The sequence below is a fragment of the Gobio gobio genome, assembly GCF_949357685.1.
Source record: "Gobio gobio genome assembly, chromosome: 11".
Taxonomy (NCBI): domain Eukaryota; kingdom Metazoa; phylum Chordata; class Actinopteri; order Cypriniformes; family Gobionidae; genus Gobio; species Gobio gobio.
This window is the reverse complement of record NC_137104.1, coordinates 21,022,070-21,042,114: the sequence shown is the minus strand read 5'-3', so window position 1 is coordinate 21,042,114 and position 20,045 is coordinate 21,022,070. Positions and strand designations below refer to the sequence as shown.

The window sequence follows — 20,045 nt, the reverse complement described above, 5'->3', positions numbered from 1 at the left end:
AGCTGGACAATTACTAGCCAATCATCGCCTACTTCAGTGACACATTGTGTTTTCATCCCGCCCCTCTCGGGCACAGGCATATCGGTGGAAACCGGCCGGGAAGGAGCGTTTTTTTAGTTCAGTTTTGGTTTCTGAATTTGGAAAATTATTCTCTATTCCTTCCTTGATGGATAATTTTATATTGCGCGGGGTTTTATGTGTGTTACTGTTTTGTATATTGAGCTCGTCAGCGCGTGGACGCAGTGATGTGCTCGAGCTCAAAGACGCAGACTTCGATTACCTCGCGCCCGAGCACGAGACCCTGCTGGTGAAGTTTTATGCACCATGGTAAGAGAATAATGATTATTTTTCACATACAAATATGCAACTAAGAATATTTTGTTGTAAAATTATAATAAGAAGAGTGCATGCTTGCATTTGCAACTCGTCGTACGGTGGTGCTTTATGTGAGCTGTCCATGGTACCTACATACAGCTGACATTTGCGATGCAATCTCGGTTCTTATAAGAACGTGTTCATTTTCATACAGCATTTGAAGGTTTTTGGAAAACCTTGGGTCCTGGGATAAGTAACACCATTAGTTTATCAATTGTTCTATTACAAGTTAATTATTCAACAGCATTGTTGTCATTTATTCTAAACATTTCAGCTGGTTTTTTTTTTTATTGTTTCTCTGCTCTATTTTGTTTTCAGGTGTGGCCATTGTAAGAAACTCGCCCCAGAGTTTGAAAGTGCAGCTACTCGACTGAAGGGAACAGTAACTTTAGCCAAGGTGAATACAGTAGGAGATGGAAATGACAATTTCTGGATCTCATGGCTTGAATAACGTTACAGGAATGTTTTGTGAGATGTTGCCAATTGACACAGACAATAATTTCAAATTTGTGAAAACGAAAATTATTTACAGTAATGCTCTCACAATGGAAGTCAATGGGGCATTGGATAAATGCAGATGAGGCATCGGATAAATGGTCAAATACACACAAATTTGGGAAGGAAACAAACATTAAATGTGATTTGTGTCCTAACCTTATTTGTGTAAAGTTATTTAAATCCTTCAACATCTGTCACGAGGCATGACCATGTAATGCTCTCACTTTCACACAATATGTGCAAGGATACCAGAAATAGCACAATCCAGCCACACAAAAAATCATCCTCCTGCTTTAGATAACAGCTCAGTTAACACCTTTAGTGTTGAAGAATAAATAGAACCATTTTAACAAAAATGGCTTCACATTTCTACTTTTAAAACCGCAGTGACATTTTCCCCTTCCACTTCCATAGTTAAGTGCTTTACTAAATGCAATTTTAGCTTTTACAAACGGTCACAAGCACAGGTAAAGCCAGATTATGTTGACACAGCTCAACTTGCTTTGATTTTACTGGGTCAATAATTTTAAGGAGCCTTGTGTGATATAGTAATGTTTATAAGTAGAGATTGCATGTTCTTCAAATGGTTTGAGGATGTGTGGCATTCTTTGTTCAGATGGACTGTACTTCTAATACAGAGACCTGTAAGCTCTATGGGGTCACTGGATACCCAACACTCAAAATATTTCGGAATGGACAGGAATCATCATCGTATGATGGACCACGCTCAGCTGGTATTTATTTTAAGTGTTCGTGTATCATTTCAAATTATGTGTCCCATGAATGCAAATGCAACTTGGCTGCGGATGTCATAGTGGATGTATAATTTCCAAACAGATGGAATTGTGAACTATATGAAGAAACAGGCCGGGCCTGATTCTGTACCTCTGCGAAGTGAGCAGGACCTGGAGAACTTTATAAATAACTTTGATGCCAGTGTAGTTGGTAAGTGCGTTTTATTGGCTTTATTTTAATTGACTCTATAAAAAGCACAATACATATTTTTTTATTATTAATGTCTTGCATTGTTTCTTTTCTCTGTCCATCTCTCAGGGTTCTTCTCAGGGATTGACAGCTCTCAACTCGCAGAGTTTCTTAAAGGAGCCGGTTTAATGAGGGAGAGTTTCCGCTTTGCCCACACCACAGACCTCCAGCTCGGAGACAAATATGGAGTCTCATATGAGTAAGCAATGGGAGGACTGGTGGGTCGTGTCCCAAAAAGGGACAGGTCTGATAGGGGAAAACAGCAGGGGGAGTTATAAACAATTATAAAATCAAATAATGAATTGAAACTAACAATATTTAATTGTGAATAATAGCTAAATATATAGGCTTATCCCTGTTTAAAAGGAAGGAGAAAATAATTCCCATGACTTTTGCTGTTGGTTTGCTGTAGTTTGGGAGATACTTGCTAAATTAGACAGATGCCAACAAAACAAAAAAATACAACCTAGAATACATTAATTTGTTTGCATTAAAGATAAACTTTTATTCAGACGCATTGTAATCTGTATTTTATGCATTTTATTTTAGTAAGATGCAATAAATTCAAAATTATGCACTGTTAAAAAAATGTAAACACTCCGCCTGCAGGTCCGTGCTTCTGTTCCGACCCCCCAGACTGAGCAGTAAGTTTGAAGAGAGTGTGATGCACCACAGAGAACCATTGTCCGTCACAGGCCTGCGGCGCTTCATCAGAGACAACATGTGAGCAGACACTGATACACCACACACCGTCACATAAACACACAGAGAGCAGGTGCTCAGACGATGATTTCTTTTGCTTTGTAGTTTTGGATTTTGTCCTCACCTGACCAAAGAAAATAAGGAATCGTTTAAAAAGAGGGATTTATTGACTGCCTACTATGACTTGGATTATCTTCACAATTCAAAAGGCTCTAACTATTGGAGAAACAGGTGGGTCATTCAGAATCGATGAGTGAATATGTTTATTACAAAGTCATAAAGTACAACCCCAAATCCAGAAAAGTTGGCAATTGTTGTCAAATGTAATAAAATCAAGAATCTGTGATTTGGTATCTCTCTTTAACCTTTACTTAACTGACAAAAGTACAACGAAAAAAATGCCAATGTTTTCACTGGACAAATTAATTGTAATTTTTGTAAATATAAACACATTTTGATGGCTGCAACACACTCCAAAAAAGCTGGGACAGAGGCAAAATTGAAAGTGTAAAGACTATAGAATATCAAACGTAAACTTTTTGAAACTTTTTTTCCACAATTTGCAGGTGAATTGCTAATCGGTGAGGGTAGAAAAGGAGCGTCCAACAAAGACTCTTCAAAGGGTCTTGGCTCTTGTCTGGCTATCACCAGACCAAGCTCAATTTAAGATTGAACAGGACTGGGGAGTCTGCTCTGTATTTTCTACTGCACAAAAGGCGTGATAAACGAGCATAAATTAAATGACTCTGTACGCAATTGGATAGTTCTTCAACCAATCAGAATACAAGAGGCGTGATAAACGAGCATAATTCAAATGACTCTGTTTGCAATTGGATAGCCCTTCAACCAATCAGACCACAAGAGGCGTGATCAACAGGCAACGACCCATCGCTTCTCTATCAGTCATCGTGTTAAACCCGCCAATAGCATGCCAGGTGGATAAGCCAGTCTGTGATTGGTTCCCACAAAAGTGTAACAGAAGCAGTAGAAATGAATGTACAGGTTTCCAGACTGAGTTGCAGGGCGAAATCAAATTGCCAGCAGATCAGGCTGGGTTTACCAGTCTATCTTGGTTCACCACTTTGTGACAAATTTCATGAGAGAATTGTCAAACAATTCAAACTTCATCTCAGGTGGTCTAAAAGATGGTGGGAATGTGTGCTGTGGTCAGATGAGTCCACATTTCAGGTTGTTTTGGGGGAAAACGGACATCTAGTTCTCAGTTCCAAAGACGAAAATGACCATCCAGACTTTTATCAGTGACTGGTGCAAAAGCAAACATCTGTCGTGGCATGGGGGTGGGTCAGTGCAAACAGTATAGGTGACATATGTGTGAAGGTACCACTGATGTGGAGGTGTATATTGGGATTGTACAGAATTATACTGCCATCAAAATGACATCTTTCCTGGGAAGCAAGACAATGCCAGCCAGGCCTCATTCTGCATGTGAGAAGAATGAGAAGCACCGTAGAAGGGATGTGCTTGACTGGCTTGCCTGCAGTCCAGATCTGACTCTTATTGAAAATGTATGGCCCATCATGAACAGGAGAATCAGTCAATAATGAGCACAGACATTCCCAAACATTTAAAAAGTGTAATTAAAAGGAAAGGTGACGTCACTGTGGTAAACATTAGCCTGGCTCCGCCCTCCTACGTGCTTCCGCTAAATTAAAATTTTCTTTCAGTACTTTGTCTGGGTTTGCAGTATATTTGCTGGTTTTCTCCGGCCAAATTTTAACCGGTCCAATCAGCGAACAGAGGGAGTGGCCGAGAACGATAACATTGATGTTGTGCGCTAGTTTGAGTTCAGTAATGACGGCGGAGAAAGATGCGAGCGAAGCCATTCGGTCTGTTGTGGCACCGCTGCCGAATATCCAGAAAGTTAAAGCCGGAGCAAGAACAATCTTTGCTGAGTTTTGTTGGTGGCCATGATGTTGTGGCCCTCCTCCCCCCCGAAAAGTTTGATTTAGTGGTGAAGGAGTTGGCTAAGGCGAACGCATTGGTTATGGCAGATCCAGAGTGGTTCTAGGCAGATCCAATAACTTTAAACTGCAACAGAGTACCCGTCTTCAAGGAAGTAAATGCTTGTCAATGGCCAGACTCTCTGTACAAATGAAATATACGAGAGTCTGGTAGGACCAGGCTAGGTAAACATGCCTCTACCAACTGTTTGTGATGCAGCCATTAAAATCAAAATTAGTTTATATTTACAAAATACACTTAAAGGGATAGTTCAACCAAAAATGAAAATCCTGTCATCAATTACTCATCCTCAAGTCGTTCCAAACCTGTAACCCTTCGTTCATCTTCGGAACACAAATGAAGATATTTTTGAAGAAATCCGAGAGCTCTCTGACCCCTCCATAGACAGCTTTTTAATTACCACTTTCAAGCAGGTTGCTGTCTATGGAGGGGTCAGAGAGCTCTCGGATTTCTTCAAAAATATCTTCATTTATGTTCCGAAGATGAACGAAGGTCTTACGGGTTTGGAACAACATGAGGGTGAGGAATTAATGACAGGATTTTCATTTTGGGGTAAACTAAGCCTTTAAGTTGGTCAGTGGAAACTTTAAAAATCTTTCCTTTTGTACTTTAGTCAGTTAAATAAAAGTTAAAGAGAATAAACGAATCACAGGATCAGATTGCATTTTACAAAATGTCCCAACTTTTCTGGATTTTAGGTTGTACTTATCTGTCCTTCTCTGTCCCAACTGCATTTAGAGTGCTGAAGGTGGCGTCTAAGTTCAGTTCTCAGGCCCTGTTGTATTCTGTGGCGAACCGTAATGACTTTATGGAGGAGCTTGAAGATGAGTTCGGTCTGGGTGCGTCAGATGGAACTGAGCTGCCGTTTGTCACCATCAGGACACGAACAGGAAACAAATACACCATGCGGGAGGAGTTTACGTACGTGCAAACTCTTTATTATGATCCTTTTTTAAGGTTTTGGAAGATTTATTCTTCAAATGAATTGGCATTAGTTGGGTAATTATGGGATGCCATTACAAGCCATCAACACCCAAAACACCATATTTCATTTTCAACCAAGAAACCGAAGCGTAGTGTAAACTCTCTCTGTGTCATCAGTTATTTTATAACAACTTTTTTTAAAAGAATATTATATTATATGTATTACATATTATAACTTTGTTATTGAGAAAATTAAAATAAAATAATGAATTGCAAAAATCTGCCATTTTTTTTCTCAAATGCTCTCTTTTAAAAATGCAGTGCATTAACTTTTAACCCTTTTCCACCCATTTTTTTTTTTTTTTTTTAAGTTGACAGCCCGTGCCAGCATTTTTGATAATTTTTACAAAACCATTATGTCCCCCTGAATAATTTGTTGCATGAATATCTGAACATGTGATGTATTAAAAGAAAGAACAGAGCCTCTGCTTTTAACCTCTTAAACTCTACGGACCCTGATAGCTTAGAGTCTCTACTTTCTGGAGATATGCATCACTTTGGCATTTGTTTTACACAAAGTAAGTTATTTACACGAAATTACTCTGGAACCATTTCCGCCTGAATTTGGCCTACCCAAATTGAAAAGCTTCCCATACCCACACACAGTGGTCTAAATATAAAATGGTGGTGTCATTTTACAGGAAACCCTTTGAAGTTACATAAACCACTGCTAAAAAGGATAAACATGTAAGTATATGTTGTCTAAGCTATATAATAACCCCCCCCCCAAAAAAGAGACGCTTTTTTATTTTTTTGGTTATAAATTCATTTTTGAAAGTGTATATCTCTGGCCCTGTGTGCTCCAGTTTGGGCTGTTTCCACTAAATTCCAGAATATACTGGGAAAAACATTTCTGTGTGGATCATGTATCCAAGATTTATTCAAAGGAATCTAAATGGAGGAATTTGACCTATTTTATGTAATTTACGTCTGCCCCCCATACCCCCCCCCCCCCCCCAATACCCATATACAGTGGTATAAATGCAATATCCCTGTCTTTTTTACAGAAAATCCTGAAATTACTTAAAACTCTTCTGAAAGTGATAAATATTATATGTTGTGTGTGATATAATAAACATATAAAATATAAAAAAATGGCAAACCAAATAGGCTTTTTTGATTTTTTGTTTTGGTTTTAAATTCATTTTTGAAAGTGTAAATCTAAGCCCCTGTGTGCTCTGGCACCCTGCAGACAGTTTTGTTTGTTTCCAGCATATGTCAGCAAACACTGGAATAAAAGAATTCAATGACACTGGGATATTGCATTTATACTACATGGTATTCCATTGGTATGGGGGGGTAGTGGGGTAGGAGGGTAAGGGGTATGGATTTCCAAAGCTGCCAATATTTAAAATAAATATTTATGTATTTATTTATTTACTTATTTCTACATTTATGTATTTCTACATTTATTTATTTCATAATTTCTTTGTCCGTAGGGTAATGAGGAGGGCGTGGTTTACCTCAGACATAGCAATCGAGCTCAGAGTAGGCGAGGGCGAAGCGTTGAGGCCACAGTGACACCTTGTGGTGGAAATTCAATAAGTATAGCCTACTAACGTTGATATTGTCTGTGACTTGGATAGGTATATGGCCAAAATCTTAAATCTTACTGTGTGACATGGATAGGCTACTCTTTATTCCGGACATGGCCGTAGAACATTGTCTGGTCTGGATTTGTAAATTGTCCTGGGCTAACAAACATGAAAAGCAACATCTTCAACAGACAGGGACTCTGAAATGGAAGCGCTTGATATTTTCCATTACCATTATTATAAATAAATAAATAAATAAATATGGAAAAAAATAAATATATACATAAATAAGGAAATATGTATAAATAATTATTTATTTTAGTTTTTTGCTTTTCTATGTATATTTATTTATTTATATAAGTATTTATTTAATTGAGCTTGTTTACATTTATTTGTATATTTATTTATTTATTTATGTATTTATTTATTTATTTATTTATTTATTTATTTATTTATAATATTGTCAGCTTTGGAATTCCATACCCCTTACCCTCCTACCCCACTAACCAGTATATTCTGGAATTTAGTGGAAACAGCCCAAACTGTCTGCAGGGTGCTAGAGCACACAGGGCCTGAGATATACACTTTCAAAAATGAATTTATAACCAAAAAAATCAAAAAGCGTCTCTTTTTTTGTTGTCTAATTACAGCTTAGACAACATATACTTACATGTTTATCACTTTTAGCAGTGGTTTATGGAACTTCAAAGGGTTTCCTTTAAAATGACACATTGTGTATTTAGACCACTGTATGTGGGTATGGGTAGCTTTTCAATTTAGGTAGGCCAAATCCAGGCGGAAATCCCAAAAATAGTCCCAGAAGTTTAAGAGGTTAAATTTATTCGATTTTTTAAATCGAGAAAATCAAATTTTGTCAAGGACAAAACGTGTAGTCACATAAGCAATGCTTCTATTGTTTCTGTTTTCTTTGCCCATGTTTAGATCCAGAGATTCTTTCAGAGGATGCATAATAGTGCCCCCACTATATAACAGCGAAAACATGAATTGACTGAAACTTCTGTCAATGGCGAGGAAGCATGTCATAAATGATTCAAATCAGCACTAAATATTTAATCTCAAAAGTTATTACACTATCGTTCAAAAGTTTGGGATCAGTAAAAAAATAGTTTGAACAAATTAATACTTCCATTGAGCGAGGATGCATTAAATTGTTCAAAAGTGGCAGTAAATAATAGTTTTAAAAAAATCCTATTTCACGTTCTGCTCGTTTGAACTTTCTATTCATCAAAGAATCCTGATGGTTTCCCCAAAGATATTAGATGTTTTCTACATTGATAATAAGAAATGTTTCTTGAACAGCAAATCATAATATTAGAATGATTTCTGAAGGATCATGTGACACTGAAGACTGGAATAATAATGCTGAAATTCAGCTTTGCCATGACTGGAATAAATTACATTTTACTAAATAGAAAACGTACATAGTAATACGCCGATCGGGCATAACATTATGACCACTGACAGGTGAAGTGAATAACACTGATTATCTCTTCATCACGGCACCTGTTAGTGGGTGGGATATATTAGGCAGCAACTGAACATTTTGTCCTCAAAGTTGATGAGTTAGAAGCAGGAAAAATGGGCAAGCGTACGGATTTGAGTGAGTTTGACAAGGGCCAAATTGTGATGGCTAGACGACTGGGTCAGAGCATCTCCAAAACTGCAACTCTTGTGGGCTGTCCCGGTCTGCAGTGGTCAGTATCTATCAAAAGTGGTCCAAGAAAGAAACAGTGGTGAACCGTTGACAGGGTCATGGTCGGCCAAGGATCATTGATGCATGTGGGGAGTGAAGGCTGGCCTGTGTGGTCCGATCAAACAGACGAGCTACTGTAACTCAAATTGCTCAAGAAGTTAATGCTGGTTCTGATAGAAAGGTGTCAAAATACACAGTGCATCGCAGTTTGTTGCGAATGGGGCTGCATAGCCGGAGACCAGTCAGGGTGCCAATGCTGACCCCTGTCCACCGCCGAAAGCGCCAACAGTGGGCACGTGAGCATCAGAACTGCACCACAGAGCAATGGAAGAATGTGGCCTGTTCTGATGAAACACGTTTTCTTTTGCATCACATGGATGGCCTGGTGCGTGTGCGTTGCTTACCTGGGAAACACATGGCACCAGGATGCATTATGCGAAGACGGCAAGCCAGCGGAGGCAGTGTGATGCTTTGGGCAATGTTCTGCTGGGAAACCTTGGGTCCTGCTATCCATGTGGATGTCACTTTGAGACGTACCACCTACCTAAGCATTGTTGCAGACCATGTACACCCTTTCATGAAAACGGTATTCCCTGGTGGCTGTGGCCTCTTTCAGCAGGATACTGCGCCCTGACACAAAGCAAAAAATGGTTCAGGAATGGTTTGAGGTGTTGACTTGGCCTCCAAATTCCCCAGATCTCAATCCAATCGAGCATCTGTGGGATGTGCTGAACAAACAAGTCCGATCCATGGAGGCCCCACCTCGCAACTTACAGGACTTAAAGATCTGCTGCTAACATCTTGGTCCCAGATACCACAGCACACCTTCAGGGGTCTAGTGGGGTCCTCGATGGGTCAGGGCTGTTTTGGCAGCAAAAGGGGGAACAACACAATATTAGGAATAATGTTTTGCCTGATCGGTGTATTTCACAATATAACTGTTTTTACTGTATCGTTGATCCGATAAATGCAGTCTTGGTGACCATATACCATTATCATTACTTATTAATCGATTAACATATAAGACGGTTTAAATATAATAATATTCTTAATTTAGCTATACCACAGTTAACATTGTGCAAACACTCCTACAGCATTTTACATCATAGGCCTTATAGGTCAGTGTGATTTAATTCTGTCTGATTTTAACTGTAAATATGGACTTTCCTCAGACGAGATGGCAAGTCTTTAGAGAGTTTTCTGGAAGACTATTTTGCTGGGCGATTAAAGCGCTACATCAAATCAGAGCCTGTGCCTGCCAAAAACAACGGACCGGTCAAGGTTAGTGCGATGTGTGTATTTAAATGCACTTTTCACTTAGTCTTCATTTACAGTATCACTTCAGGCATTAAGTTGATGTTTGTGGGCAGGTGGTTGTTGCGGATACGTTTGAAGAGATTGTGAATGACCCGGAGAAAGACGTGCTTATTGAGTTTTATGCTCCATGGTGTGGCCATTGTAAAAAACTGGAGCCTAAATATACAGAGCTTGGAGCTCAGGTGAGCTTTACATTACACAAATTCTATCTCTTTATGAATTTATTCTGATCCGTGTTTTTTTTTCTTTTCTGTTTTCTGACTCTTAGCTGTACGGTGATCCCAATATTGTAATCGCCAAGATGGATGCAATTGCCAACGATGTCCCACAGGGCTATGACATGCAAGGGCATGTATTCACATCTTATCATCACTCATCATAAAATCTTCTATATTCATTTTAGTATCCATTGTTAATGTTTTATTCTTTTGCAGATTTCCTTCAATATATTTTGCCGCTGCTGGACGGAAGGACGAGCCAAAACGATATGAGGTAGTGTTTTTTTTTTTTTTCTTCTGGTGCACAATATGGCTGAAATTATGAACATTAATTCTTTGTATTTATTTTCTTTCAGGGAGCCCGTGAAGTGAAGGATTTCATCAGCTTCCTGAAGCGTGAGGCGTCCAATCCTCTTGTCCTAAATGGAGTCAAGGAAGAGCTGTAAACATTAAAAGGAAAATTGTACTTTGTGAATTGTTCACGGAGAGAGGAAAATTTCAGTGGAATTCTGCTGCGGTTCAGCCATGCATATCAAATCAACTTAATTGGCAGCAATTTAATAAAAACTATTTCAAAGTTCTAATTTATATTGTCCATATGTGATAGAAAATAGAGCCCATTGCTAATTACACTATAGTCCTGTTTTTGTTGTTGTGGTCTTTGTTGCATGAGCATCTCTGTTCTACTCATTTCCATCTGTGCATTTACTGATCCATCCGCATTAAAGGTGAACTATGTAGGATTTTGCAGTAAAATATTCAGAAACCACTAGGCCAGTGTTATATATTTTGTTCAGTTGAGTACTTAGAATATCCCAAATGTTTTCAACTATTTGTAAATCGTGAGAAAATTGCTATTTTAACCTAGGAACCGGGACGTGTGAGCTTTGCGTGTGAGGGAGTCGCCTGTCGATTGCGTCATATCTGCGTCACCCTCGGTTTCCGGCTTTATTCAGTGAAACACTTTACTCTCACTGCAGTGTGAACAAGTGTCATAGCAGCCGCCGAGCGAACGTCATAACTTCCCTTTCAACTACACTCAGATATATCTAATACGATAAACAGAGTTGCGTTACCTCAAACTCATGACTGGAAAAGAGGAAGTAGCGCCGGCAACCGTGTCATAATAACAGTCCCGCTCTTCAATCGCTCCTGCGGCCTTGCTCAACTCCACAACACTCGGTCATGCTCTGCTTCACACTACAGTAATGTTAATAATCGCATCCATGAACATGATTTCTGCCCGAGTCCTATCCTGACTGTTTCCCACCGGCTGTGAGGTGAAGACCACATGTCCCGAGATTCTGCGCTCAAACGTGCCGTCATCAAACTACGCCTTTGTTTTGAACAGGCGACCTCTAGTGGACAGAAAAGTTACATAGTGTAGCTTTAATTATTGCTGTTGTTTTAACTTCTTAACCCGCATCGGATCGTGGACGGGGGGGTTGACGGAAGTGGGGGGGTGTGTACTTTTATTTACTTTTGTTTTATACAAAATATTCAATCAACTATCACAAACTATGCATCATTTGAAAGCTAAAACACTCAAGATTCATGTTCTGAACTTGTTTTTGCAATAAATACACCAGAGAGGAAAGGGTTAAATGAAACGCTAAAGGACCATCCATGTAAACATTAGCATAATATCAGCGTTACTCATCTTTCATCTCCTGTCGTTCAGATCAGATCGGACGAATCCAATAAACACCCGCATACATCTCTGTGTAAGAGTCCATTCTTCAAAATGCATCCCACTTTTTAATCCAAAACAACGAAAAAATAGGGAAAAAACTAAAAATCCTCCGTTGTTTGCAAGAGAGTTTTGAGTTAGCGTGATCAATCATGTCCATTTTCAATGAAATATCGATTCTATTCCGTGTCTGGCAAACTCCCCCTGCAAGAATGGCTTCTCCCACGTATTTTAAGCCCTCCCTCGTCTCTCTCCTTCAATCAGAGACTCTTCTGGGATGCATCATATAGAGGAAGTGCCTTACAGGCTTGGTGAGCTGTCAATCATTGCGCCCATGGTTTTCGTTGGATAAAGGCACTCGGTGCCCAGCCAATGCCTTTCCAACAAAGGTTTGATTGATGGACTTAGTAACCAATCAAAAGGCATTATCTTGCGCAGTTTGCGTAAGTAGGCTTTGGTGAATACTGTTTTTGCGCGCTGGCTGCGCGTTCTCCATGGCCAGCTGCAGTGGAGCGCGCTGTCTCTCACAGACGCTTCCCATCAGCTAAATGAGTTTTTTACACTTTGTAATCTCTGTAAATAGTTGCTTTAGTTTTTCAGTAACTGTTTATCCATTATAATTAGTAGTATATTGCAGTTTATTGCAGATTTATTTGAATGAAAAACTACTCTTTACAATAGCAAATGTTCTGAAATAAATGGCCTTTTTGAAATGACGCCTAGACTTTTCTTGACATAAAAGCTCACAGAAGCCACATTACTGAGAGAATCATCCTCATATTTGAATCATGACATGATTAGACATTCAGTTTTATATTTAAGTTATTTTCAGGCTCTTAACATTAAATTATAATATTTTTTTCCCTAAGTGAAAACAAAAAACAAAAAACGTGAGTCACTTACATGTATATTTACATGTATATTACTCTGTTCCCATATTACTTTGAGTTATTATGACTCTTGGGTAGCAATATTTCAAGTGTCTAGTTTAAAATAAGACCAGGTTTATGAATATAGACCATAGGGTTTAAGAGCTGCAGACATTTTCATTTGGGTATATCGTTTTCAAAGAATTCCTAAAAAATGGGGCGCTTGTTAAGAGGTTAACATACATTTACACAAAAAAAAGAGCAATATTCATGCTTTATGAGAGGGGTAAAAAACAATCAGCTTTCATGCAATAGATGTAAAACTTCAGTTTGTGGCGTATCAGCATTTATGGAGCCATTATCAATGTTTAGAGTCGCAATTTGTAGTCGCCCTGATTTCAAAACTGAGCCGGTCATATGGCATCTTATAAGCCATGTAGGGTTTCTAAGTCTTTGCTAGGACTTGGTCTTATTTTCCAATTTCTTTCAAATGATACATTGCTATTCTAAATTCTATGACATGAGTTGAAGAAATGGTTGTTAAATATTTATTTGGGTGTGTATTTACAAAGTAAACGTTGTCCTATCACTTGTTTTTTGTACTATAATGTATGCCTTAAGGTTATTTGACATCTAAATGAAGCTTTCTACATGTTTGGTACTCCTTGATGAACAGGAAATGCTGAACAAAAGAAATTCAAGTATTATTTATTAAAAGGAAAATGACTTTGGTCAGCTGTTTCTTTCATGTTTAAATGTTATCCTGAGGCTTGTTGCATGAAGCCGGTTTCAGTTTCTACCCAGGCAAGTTTGAGCAAAATGGATCCGTTTTTAGCAGCGTTCATCGCCATGGTAATTTACAGAACATGCATTCTGGGTTAGAAATCGCAACCCAAACCTGGACGATCAGCTGTGCACAAAGTGGTATATCTGATGAAATGAAGCCAAAAGGCCGCTGGACACGGCCGTCAATATAATGAAAGTCAGTGAATGAGCACTGAGGCTATCAAGTTCCAAGAAGAAATGTAAAAGTGGTCCATACGAATTGGGAATATGTACCACATGATACTACATGGAAAAGAGCCAAGATCATGTATATATTTTAGTGTTCCGTGGAAGCCATACAATTTTGGAAATGACACATACAGAGATATTTAAGACTCGGAGCTTATAGGAAAAGACATTTATTGTGAATTCTGAACCCTGGTTCCTCAACAGCTGTAAAGAAAAAAACAAAACACATTCAACAGGATCAAAAACTCACAAAAAAAAAAATACATCCAATGCATTCAAAACTGATTTATATATTCTACTCTTATGCTTCACTACCAGAAGAAATACTTTAAACAAGAGAAGAAAAACCTGGGCCCATACCAAAAAAACATCCTAATTGTGGTTCTGTGGTAAATCTAGTAAAAGCTCTCTTAAGTCATCTTGACACTGGAGGAACTTAACAGGTTGGCATCATTCAGTAGAGAAGTACAGGACTGATTATTATTATTACAAAAAAAAAAAAAAAAAAACATCTAATTAAGACAGATAGTTTCCTGTTTGCATTCGTGTCTTCCCATTTCTGGTCTTTTCTAATACATGCACTGAAAGCTTGCAGTCGGTCAACAAAGAAGAGTCATAGACAATCCCAGCAATATTACTCAGAGCTTAAAACAAATCCAAAACATACCGCCTTTTTCATGCAACAGCCGTTTTAAAGTAAGCCAAATATCTGATCAAACAGAGGAGAGGACTGAATGATGATGCAACTGTGGTTTTGATGATGATCAACCCTACTTTTATATTCAAAGTCTACCATACAATACACCATGAACCGATGCAATGTCAATTCACGACGGTCTTGTAAGGGAATGTTACTTAACTTTAGTAAACTAAAACAAACAGGACCAGAGCCATCCTACAGGTATCTATCTTTAATTATAATTTTATTTTTATGTGGAAGTTAAGAACTGAAATTGTTTTTACAAGGAACACCCCATTTTCTGTACAGTGTTTCAGAGGTAAGGTTTTCATTTCTCCCCAGAGTGTTTTAGTCTCACTCTCTCCATATTTGAACGTTAGTCTTGGTCGAATCTAAAATTGTAGGAGAAGAGTGAAGCCACGTTGACAGACACACAACACACCCGATCCCACCCCGTCCCGCCTTGCTCAGATTCTTAGCGGATCGCTTTGACGGGACTCTTGAAGCTGGAGGCTGCCTGCAGCTGTAGCTGGTAAGCCATTGGGTGAATCTTGAAACCATAGAGCCTGCAAGAGAAGAACGACACTACTGAGAAACGATGATGAAACTGATCCATTTTAGGAGATTCAAGAATATCAATTTAGGCAAAGCAAGTGACTGCCATAGAAAGAAAGGACAAACCTGGGCACAAACTGGTTGGCAGGCCTCTTTGGCCGGTACTCAGGATGCACCATGAATAGCATGTGGGGGAAGCCAGTGCCAAAATAGGCACCATCGGTGTGATGGTGCCTGGACGACTTTGGTGTGTACACATCCATACACTTAGGGCAGTAGAGCTTCACCATGGCCTCGCCAGGTATGTCAGAGAGCCCTGGAGAGAGAGAGACAAACACACGCTAGACTCATTCACTGTGGTTTACATTGAGATCATGTGATCGCTGTGGTGCACACAGACCTGCTCTAACAACCATTTAACACATGTTTTTTTTTTTTTAAATGTCAAGACTAAATGGAAACAAGAAACAGGAGATTCAAGGAGAAAGAAAAACATGTAGGGCAAAAACAGATTTTGCCCATTAGGAATTCATCAGATTGAGAGTAGCACACATGGAAGATTTTTTTTTTTTTTTAGTTTCAGAAGCAAAGAAATGCATTACTGTTGATAGGGATGCACGATTAAGTTTTTTTCAGTTGATACTAATTACCAGTTTCTTATATTGAACAGACCTGACCTAATTCTTTTATTTTTTAAATACTGTTGTTTGGTTAAAAATATTATTCATATTTATTGTCATACGTTATATTTTACCCACCAATGATGTCCAAATATGTTTAGTTTTTTTTATATAATTAATTACATTCACTGATTTATTAATTTGTTGGACAATGGCAAGCTTTTGATTGCATTTATCTCTCTGGTGCAGTGTTGCCATGACGACTTATTTTATGGTGTATCTGGGAGTCAAATGTTCCCTTGTACATTCTTCTAAACTAAAGCATGAAAACTGGGCTGGTGTACCTTTCAAGTGAAATCAGCTGATATACCAAATCAAAAAAATCTTGGAAATGGCATGCGCAATAAGCCCAAGTAAATGACACCCACCAATCGGCAGCATGGGCTGATTCTCACAGTAAACACGAGGACAATAGCCAAAGTCTCCCTGCTGATACTTCTCCAGCTGCAAGAGAAAACAAGCACAACATCATATGTATGAAGCCGGAGAAAAAAATGATGTCTTTCTTTAATTAAATTATAACACTCAACCCACACAAGACAACCCAGGGAAAACGTACCATCTGGGCAATGCCACGGTTAGTGAGGATATAGCGCGCATGGATCAGCCCGTAGAGCATCTCAGCAGCCTGCTCAATCAGGTCACTCTGGTTAGGGTTATCCTCCAGCTCCTCATCTGACACACACAAGAACACCACCATAACATGGCTAGGGAATCACAATGCATCAAGTTGGTATGAAACAAATTTTGATAATCTTTTCTTCCCTATTGTGACGTATTTCCAAGTGAAACAGCTTACATGAAACCATTGCAGCAGTTGGTTTTTAGTTTGAGTAACGACAATAATTCCTCCAGCAATCTGTCAATGTACTTGATTAAAGGGCATATTGCAGGTTACATTTATTTCAAAATTAATATATGACCTTGTATGAAAACACCATATGAAAAGGTAATGCAGGATTTAAAATGTTTTTAAAAGACATGAGCACAAATTTAAAAAACACTTTCATATTACGTCACGAGAGGGAGTCGTTTGCCGGGCTCTGCGTTGGCTCAGTGCAGAACAGGTTGGTATTCAGCACTAGTCTGTATTTTCAGTAGTTTTTCTATTTCAATTTATCTTTGTCATGGTAAATTATTGTGTCCAGCCTGTCAGGACATCGAGTCCACAGGTTTCCTAAAAAAAAAAGAAGTGAAAACTTTTGCGTCGCGTCAGGGTCCTGATCACTCTGTCGGGGTTTATTCTGCGATAAATACCGGCTGGATGTACATTATAAGTATATTTCAAAGAAAATATAGCACCTACGTTATATTTCTATACATTGACTCACTGGGGTCCCTAACCTGTAATATGCCCTTTAAAGATTGTGAGAGCACATTCCTTTTTAAAAAAATAATAATGATAATGCACAGATAAATCATCTATAATAAATGCTGCAACATGCCATAAATTGCTCATTTTGATTTCATGGTGACTAAAAGAGATGGGAAAGTGCAGGTCATCTCTAGTATGTTTTACAGGTACAATTACAGAAAAAGTTCAAAACTGTTGCATTGAAGTCACTGCCCTACATTCGGATGAATGAGAGCTGTCATTTGGTTATTGGAGTTAAGAGATTAATTGGACTAAATGGAGAAGTCCGGCATACGTCACCAAAGGGAGATCTGACATTTCACTGGAAGATCGAGTTTAAAAATTACGAGCCCAGAAGCTTAAAACCTTGAATAAGCCTTCTAGGTGAAGTGTTTTTTGTCAAAAACGAAAATCACTGACCGGGTTCCAGATCCAGGATCATGTCAAGAGCTTGTCTGTAATGGGGAACTTGCTCATTGAGTCCCGTAAGATTAAACTTGTCCTGAATGTAGTCTTCATCTACCTGTATGGAGTGAAAAGAGAAATATATTATACCAACAACAACGCAGATAATAGCAGGTTCATCTACTGTTCGATTACAACACAGGTTGATTGACTTCTACCTAGATTTTATGAGTGATACAAAGACAGTTAGAGGGTTTTCTGTGTCAGGGGTTTAGGTACCTCCAGTGGGTAAGAGCGTTCGCACTGGGTAGTTATAGGAACTAGCCACCAAGCAGTCCCCCGAGAACTAAATTTTATCCGGTTGCATTTGCACTGGCAGTAAGAACTCTGAAGTGGGGTAAGACCTGCTGCAGGGCTTTCATTTTGACAGCTCTAAGAAAGCCAGAGCATGAGCACACGGTGCTCCCATTCTCCATCGCCATTAGTTTACAATCTGTTTAACAGTCTCTTAAGTTTTCATATGACATGTGTTCTGTTGGGTTAGACCCTACTCAGAAGTAGGAGCTAATTTAGTCCCCCCATAAACGAGTTCCTATAACTAAAATCATTCCCAGTTCCTGCAGTGCAAAACTTGACAGCAAAAAGCAGGCATTTCTGCAAATAGTAATAGGAAATACAAAAACTAGCGACAGGGGGTCTGTGGAAAGTCTAAAGAAAAACTGTAAAAAATAAATAGATAAATAAAAAGATTAAAATTACACTTTACAACAAGGTCTCGTTTGTTAACATTAGCTAACATGAACGAACGATTTGTTACAGTATTCATCTTTGTTAATGTCAGTTAATAAAAATCCACCCGTTCATTGACTGTTCATGTTAGTTCACAGTGCATTAACTATTGTTAACAAACAACTTTTGATTTTAATAATGTATTAGTAAATGTTGAAAATTAACATTAATCAGGATTAATAAATGATGTATAAGTATTGTTAATTCTTATTTCATGTTAACTAAATGTAGTAAACTTATGTTAACTAATTAAAACTTAGTGTAGCGTTACCAAAAAAGTAAATAAGATTAAAATAATATAAATTACATTATATAAATAATATATGTAAATATATAATACTATAGCGAGTAGGAATAAAATGTAATGTAACAAACAAATTTCAGATTTATAATATACATTTTTCAGAGTATAAATCGGGTGTTTATAAAGATGCCTTTTAAATTTGAGTTTGGGGGTCCCTCATACAAGGATGATTATATTTGGGGGCATCTTAAAATAAACCTTGTGTTCTGTGTGACAACTACATAGAGATCACCACAGCCTATATCTATTCCCATATTTCCTTTTACAAAAACAAGGTGTTAGTGGTGAACTACCTAACGACTTGAACTTTGTGCTTTAAAATCTTTGTATTTCTACAGCTTCTATTGTCATCTCACGAGGGTGGTGCTCGTGTCTGATAGATGTCAACCTTGTAGCTCATTTATAGTCAATTTTAACACTCCCTGGTATGCCTTTTATTAGATATTATACAGAATAACGATAATAAACAAATACAAACCTCACAGAAGAACTCGTTTCCCCGTAGACCACAAAACCAAGAAATCCACGACACTTCCTCTGAGCTACTCATGTTGGGAAACTGTAGAGATGAGAGCAACATTAAGCGAAAAAAAAGATACAAAGACTGTTACTGCCTAAAAAAAAAGTCACACTTTACTGATAATATACAATAATGCGTCAGAATGCTGTGTTAATATGTTTGAGATAAGTACATGTTTATAACAAATTGCATCGCGTCTGACTGATTTCACGTAAACAATTGACTGGACTGGCCTGACGCACGCTAACTTAGCCTGCTGTGGTTAGGTTTTTAGTGCTATCGCCGAGTCCATAAAATACATGTGGACAATTGTCTTGTTTTCTGATCCGCAGTCTAAAAACATTGGCGCGTTAAAAAGACGCGAGTGTATCTTGTCAAATGTCCATTTTGTAGTTTGTGTACTCCGCTAACGCAAGATGAGTTTAGCATGCCGCTGCTAGCTTACACTTAAAACTAGGCCGCAGCAAATTTACCGACTGCCCCTAAAAATTGTCGATTGGGGAGTATCCTAACATGTAAAATTAACAACGAATTCACAGAAATAACTGAAAACTACAAAAATATCGAAACTACTACACATTCCTATCCTTTATAACGATTAAAGCGCTTATTCGTGTTACCTCAAGGATCTCCCGGGGTCGATGTTAGCCGCAGCGATACGACTGTACGCTGATTGGAGGCTTCTGCTCTACAGCACGTGATCATAAGGCGGGTCACTTCCGCTCTCACTAGACTGATCTTGTAGGAATTGTAGTCTTTATAATGTAGTTTTTCCACGTGTTTTTGCCATTATCTGGATTAGAATAAACCAAGTATTCATGTTATATAATTCTATAATTAAATATAGTCAACAAATAATACTGCAAAACCGACATC

The 20,045-nt window shown here is 38.3% G+C and overlaps 2 protein-coding genes across 3 annotated transcripts; one reads left to right on the top strand and one right to left on the bottom strand.

The window, feature by feature from the left end:
- Positions 1 to 65: 65 nt before the first annotated feature.
- pdia8 (protein disulfide isomerase family A, member 8) lies at positions 66 to 13,600 on the top strand. Of its 2 annotated transcripts, XR_013817534.1 has the most exons (14): positions 75 to 327; positions 694 to 772; positions 1,490 to 1,607; positions 1,711 to 1,818; positions 1,927 to 2,056; positions 2,467 to 2,580; positions 2,665 to 2,790; positions 5,281 to 5,463; positions 9,948 to 10,056; positions 10,146 to 10,274; positions 10,361 to 10,440; positions 10,527 to 10,584; positions 10,667 to 11,714; positions 13,103 to 13,600. XR_013817534.1 is itself a non-coding variant. In XM_079829844.1 (13 exons), the coding sequence occupies exons 1-13, from the start codon at positions 167 to 169 to the stop codon at positions 10,754 to 10,756; spliced, it is 1,485 nt and encodes a 494-aa protein (XP_079685970.1). In that variant the 5' UTR covers positions 66 to 166; the 3' UTR covers positions 10,757 to 11,722. The 2 variants fall into 2 exon arrangements, 1 of the variants encoding a protein (XP_079685970.1); XM_079829844.1 differs by lacking the exon at positions 13,103 to 13,600 and having other exon boundaries at positions 66 to 327; positions 10,667 to 11,722.
- A 437-nt stretch (positions 13,601 to 14,037) lies between these two features.
- Positions 14,038 to 19,899, bottom strand: csnk2b (casein kinase 2, beta polypeptide). Its single transcript, XM_079829845.1, has 7 exons — positions 19,790 to 19,899; positions 19,128 to 19,208; positions 17,572 to 17,674; positions 16,357 to 16,472; positions 16,166 to 16,241; positions 15,244 to 15,433; positions 14,038 to 15,128 (listed from the first exon to the last, which is right to left on the bottom strand). The coding sequence occupies exons 2-7, from the start codon at positions 19,197 to 19,199 to the stop codon at positions 15,038 to 15,040; spliced, it is 648 nt and encodes a 215-aa protein (XP_079685971.1). The 5' UTR covers positions 19,200 to 19,208; positions 19,790 to 19,899; the 3' UTR covers positions 14,038 to 15,037.
- Positions 19,900 to 20,045: the final 146 nt, after the last annotated feature.